At 46.1% G+C, this 5,420-nt stretch overlaps 1 protein-coding gene across 1 annotated transcript in view; it reads left to right on the top strand.

Moving 5' to 3' along the window:
* The window catches only part of LOC101583724 (cytochrome P450 2D17-like), a 123,911-nt gene extending 122,643 nt beyond the window's left edge, over nucleotides 1-1,268 (top strand). Inside the window, exons 7-8 of the mRNA XM_023702527.1 lie at nucleotides 810-951; nucleotides 1,040-1,268. Coding sequence (XP_023558295.1) covers nucleotides 810-951; nucleotides 1,040-1,218 — 321 coding nt within the window. The 3' untranslated portion in view covers nucleotides 1,219-1,268. The remainder of the gene's footprint in view (nucleotides 1-809; nucleotides 952-1,039) is intronic.
* The last annotated feature ends 4,152 nt before the right edge of the window (nucleotides 1,269-5,420 follow it).

Below are 5,420 nucleotides of genomic sequence, written 5' to 3'. Positions count from 1 at the left end.
GGGAAGAAAAGTGGTGACAGCATCCCAAATCGAAACACATGGTTTCAACCAGAGGCTTGGGCCAGACTCCTCTAAGAGAGATGCCTTTGTCACCTGGATGCAGCCTTTAGTCTGGGGTAGAGAGTGTAAGGGCATCAGCTGCAGGAACTGACCTGCCGTGGCCCTGCTTTTCTATGCAGACCGTGTCCAGCAGGAGATCGATGAAGTCATAGGGCAGGGGCGCCACCCAGAGATGGCAGACCAGGCCCACATGCCATTCACCAATGCTGTGATTCATGAGGTGCAGCGTTTTGCAGACATTATCCCCATAGGTGTGCCCCACATGACATCTCGTGACACCGAGGTACAGGGCTTCTGCATCCCTAAGGTAAGCCTGGGGTCCTTCTTCCCTAGCATGGTCACTGAAGTATTGTTACAAAATATTCTGCAACCTTGCCTTAGATACTCCTTTGGTGGCAGCCCCAGCATGGGTGGGTGTGGTGCTGAGCACAGAGCTGCCTTATCCCCACTGCCCCCGCACCTGTGTTTTTGGAAGATGAATTAACCCATGAAAGTTATTGAAGGATGTTGTACGCTTGCACCTGAGCAAAATTGTGTGTGTTGGCTCCCATGGGATCCCTGTTCTGTGGGCTTTGTGTGTATGATCGTGACTGTCCTGAGAAGCTCCTGGGAACACTAGATAATTGAAGGATCCTTGTGACCCTGTACCCAGCAGCCACAATGCCTCATCCAGTGTGCTCATGGTTAGTAAGTGGCAGGGTCCTGATCCTCCATCCCAGTGCACATCCGTGCCGTGTGTCTCCTGCCAGGGGACCATGCTCATCACCAACCTGTCATCTGTGCTGAAGGATGAGACTGTCTGGGAGAAACCTTTCCACTTCCACCCTGGACATTTCCTGGACAGCGAGGGCCACTTTGTGAAACACGAAGGGTTCATGCCCTTCTCAGCAGGTGATTGTATTAGACCAGGCTCCCTGTCCCCTTGCCTGGGTAGGTGGTGCCTAGGCCTGAGGCTGAGTGAACCTCATCATTCCCATAGGTCCCCGCATGTGCCTTGGGGAGCCCCTGGCCCGCATGGAGCTTTTCCTCTTCTTTACCTGCTTGCTGCAGCGCTTCAACTTCTCTGTGCCTCAAGGGCAGCCCCGGCCCAGCGACTGTGGTATGGTTTCCTTCCTAGTGGCTCCAGCCCCCTACCAGCTCTGTGCTGTGCCCCGCTAGAAGGGGCAGCATGGCCACTACTTATTGACTACATGGATGACTTCATGTTCAATAAAATATATTGACTGTCACTCTGTCTGCATTAAGCCCTGTATACTCAAACCCCCGTGCCTTAAGCCACTCATGATCCTCTGCCTTCTCCATCTCACCCTGTTTACTGCCACCAGCACAAGAGTAATGTGTCTACTGATGCTCAGCAGGTGGGAGCTCAAGCCTTGAAACTCAGGGAGACCCACGTCTGACTGCTGAATGGTTGGCAAATCCCAGGCAGCAGTCTGAGCTCCATGGGTGTCAGGTGGTGCTGAGAGTGAGAGGCTTTCTCTTCGGCATAAAACACAGTTCCTGGGGGATACTGGATGGTGCTCCTGGTCTTCAAGACCACCTCAGGCTCAGCAAACAGCTAGAAAATACAGTACAACTGGAAATATCCTTATTGTCATGGTTTTTGTTCATAACACTGTCATAATACACAGGAAAACTCAGCAGCAGGGAAAGGCACACAAGGTGGAGTCCAGGAAGACAGACAGGCATTCTGCTGTGCTGTCGGAGGAGAGTTGCTGGATGGTCAGTGCTCCCAGCCACAAAGGGTGAATGCTGTTGTGGGAGCTGCGTACAGGGCAGATGCACTCCAACCTTGGTGTCCAGGGCTTTTCTTGAGGTCCCATTGCCATGGTGGACTGAGAGGCTGATGTCCACGGCTCCATTTCTATCCACTCTGGCTCATGCAATCCAAAGCCCTAGTTATTCCTCGCTGTTGACACTCACTCCTCCAAGACCATCTTATGAGGAAGAAAGGTCCAAGGGCTTAGGGAAGGTTTCGCATGGCTCACCCATGGTGACTAAGGCCTGTCCATAGCCCCCCTATGAGTATCCATGTCATTTGATTTCATTGTGGTATGACACCCAACAAAGCTTGAGCGTCTTCCTCCACCACACTTTGTTCTTTTTTTTTTCTTTTTTTTTCAAAGTTTTATTGATAAACAGATAGCAATGAGACAGTTTCAAATCAAATTGGATTTTTTTTCTTTTTTCAGAACCAGGAATTGAATTCAGACCCTTGTGCTTGCCAGGGAAGTGCTTATTCTACTGAGTCATCTCCCCGGCCCCCACTTTGTTCTTTTCTTGTCATTCTGAGGGTCAAAAAAGCCTTGTGTGTACTCCACAAATACTCTACCACTGAGCTGCACTTCCAGCCTCATCCTACCCATTTCCAAGGCTTCTTTTCAGTGGTGTCAAATGTATTGATAATGTAAAAAAGAAGCCCCATTGGCCATTCACAGCTCTCTTCATCAGGCAAAACTGGAGCCCTAATCTGAATTTATACAATAATTATCATTCCTTCCTCCCCACCTCTGGCAGCCACCTTGTCATTTTCTGTTTCTGTGAATTGGAGCACTGTGGGTAGTCATCAAAGTGTAATCAGACACTATTTGTCTTTTCTGACTGGCTTATTTCTGTGTTTTGCATGTTTGTTTTTCTTGACTGAGATTTAGGGCATAGGTTGGGAAATGTCTGCTTGGGCCACTCCCCACTCCTATCCCGAGGGTGATTTGCTTATTTCACTTGAGGTAACCACTTCGAGTTTTCTTCATGTTGTAGCAGGTTTCAGCACTTCTTTCCTTTTAAGGCAGAATAACTTTCCATTGTGTGAATTTGCAGCATCCCCGTACCTACTGTTGTCCTTCCTTGTTTCATGTAAGAATGGAAAACCACAGTCTGAAAATCTTATGTAAAAATTTCAGAAATACACAATTTGTGAATTTTAAGTGGCAAGCCACACCGAGGAGGCCCACTGATTTCATAACCCTTTCCTCCACTTTGTTCACTAGAATGTAAATCCCTTTGTCTGGCATATTCTTGCCATGTTGCCTATGTTCCTATCATTTGCTTGGTTCTCTGGCCAACTGTTGCTCTTTCCTCCTACTGGGATGAAGTCAGAAGGTCAAGTGTAGCCTAACCCCACCTCCTGGGGCCTTCCCCTCCCTTCGCTTCGTCTCCTCATGGGGCATTGATCACAGCATCCAGCAAGGAGAACTGTGTGCAGTGCAGTCAGGTACAGTGTTTGAGAGGCTCCATGCACATGCATTCGTTGTGCACTGTGGTTATAATTGCTCTGATTTATATATTCCACTTCATCCCTGGCATAGGTGCATAGGAGACACCTTACTGTGATTATGGAACAGTTACTAGCAGGCACAGGAACTAGTTGGGGTCGTGAGATGTGCTCTCAGATGCACAGGCCCACTGTCCCAGTGTTCTTTGTCTACCCCTTTGTCAGACTTCTGTGCTGCCTCCATTTCTGAGCCATAGTATGTTGTATGTTACGGATCGGTGCCAAAAGAAAGGCCGAGAAGACCTGATGAATGTAGCTTGAAAAGTCTCATTGAGATTAGTCTCTCTCCAAGTGAGCCCAGAGCCTCAGAAGCATCTCGCATTTATTGAGGGGTAAAGGCAGGCTGAGGAATGTGCATTATTACTTAAGTGAATACAAACTCCTATCTCCATTGACTTCCACCATTTGCCTAATACTAGGCTCATACAAATGCTAGCCCATAACATCCCAAGCAAGGGATCAAAGGACAGGGCTCCTGCAGGAGAAGCTGTTATCTGCTGCCTTGGGTCTCAGCTTGCCAGGAATTTGCAAACAGTCAGCAACCCTCCTTGGACTCAGTCCAGTGTTCCCTGCTCTCTTGGGACATCAGGCTTTTGTCTCAAATCTGTATCTCTACAATTCCCCGCTTTTGTTTTTACGCTCAAAGTTTTTGCAGCATCAGGGCAAGGACTGCAGATTTTTGGTCCATAGCTTGTTGCTGGACTTGTTCCCGTCGCCAGACTAAACAGGATATACAAATAGTACAGAGACAACATAGACAAATTACTACTACACTTCCACTAAACCATGGAGTAAGGTGAAAAGGGTTATGTTTTCAATGCCATTTGAGATGCTTTGTAACAGATCAGTGCCAGACAATTCTGACAATTGTTTTACAAAAGTATTACGAGGGGTGTGGGGGGGGAAGTATTATCAATGTGTTGCTGAAGAGACAGGATCTCAGAGGTAATATTACCAGGATACAATAGATGTCTTCTTACGTTTTCCCATGGGAAATGAGTCTGATTCCATGGAATTGGAGTTATACAGGATGAAGAGGTATTCCAATCACATTTTAAATGAAGTTGATGTTGTAGATTAACAGTTTGATCTCCTAGCATAACAACAGCTTGCTCTAAATCATTTATCTTCTCATTTAACTCTTAAGTGTATGTGTCCTTGAGAAGTCCATAATTGTTCTGAGTCCTTGCGCCACTGCTGCACAAAATGAACAGTTTGTACACCTTGGCTCAATGCTACTCTGGCTGTAGCAGCTGTGGCTGTGACGGCTGTTATTCCTAAAATTATGGCTATCACGAGTTCAATCATTCTTTTCATTCTCTTCTTTAACACCTCCAGCAAATGTTGGAACAGCCTCATGAGAGTCTTGCCACAGGAGATGCAGTTGTACAGGAAGCCAAATTCTGGTCCTTGCCCTGAGAATATAGATGCTATCCCTGGAAAATTAAGGCTAATAGAAGAATTTAGACATGTATATAAAGAACAATTGTGACATGTGATGGTATAGTTAGAAGGGTTCCAATAACTAGGTCCTACAAGCAACAGGTAAGGGAGGTGAACACATGCCTGAGCAAAATGCATTGTGTTCCTTTTAAATTATATATTTAAATTATAGGGGAATTGATTCCTCCATATATAACCTTTCCATGCTGACATATGATTTAATGAGGTAACCAATTTTCAGTGATTTTTTTTTTTTTTTGCGGAAACGGGGATTGAACTCAGACCCTTGTGCTTGCTAGGGAAGCGCTTATTCCACTGAGCCATCTCCCCGGCCCCATCAAAATTATTGCCAGTGATTTTTTTTTGAGGTAACCAATTTTCAAAGATGATGTTGAATTGGTCCCCCAGAAATGTGAGGGACACTAGAGGACATTCCTCCTCCATGCCACATTAATGTGTCTTTGGCATTTTTAGTATAGATCTCATCACTGCCATTCCGTTTCCATCTTTTTTTTTTCTTTTTTTCAAAGTTTTATTGATAAACAGATAGCAATGAGACAGTTTCAAGTCAAATCGGAAGTACAGTTTCAACAAATAATACACTGCGGGCTGGAGAGATGGCTCAGTGGTCTAAAGCACCTACTTG

Source organism: Octodon degus, unplaced genomic scaffold (assembly GCF_000260255.1).
Source record: "Octodon degus isolate 3935 unplaced genomic scaffold, OctDeg1.0 scaffold00153, whole genome shotgun sequence".
NCBI classification, from domain to species: Eukaryota; Metazoa; Chordata; class Mammalia; order Rodentia; family Octodontidae; genus Octodon; species Octodon degus.
Note: the sequence above shows the minus strand (reverse complement) of the source record. Positions and strands in the feature narration are given on the sequence as shown.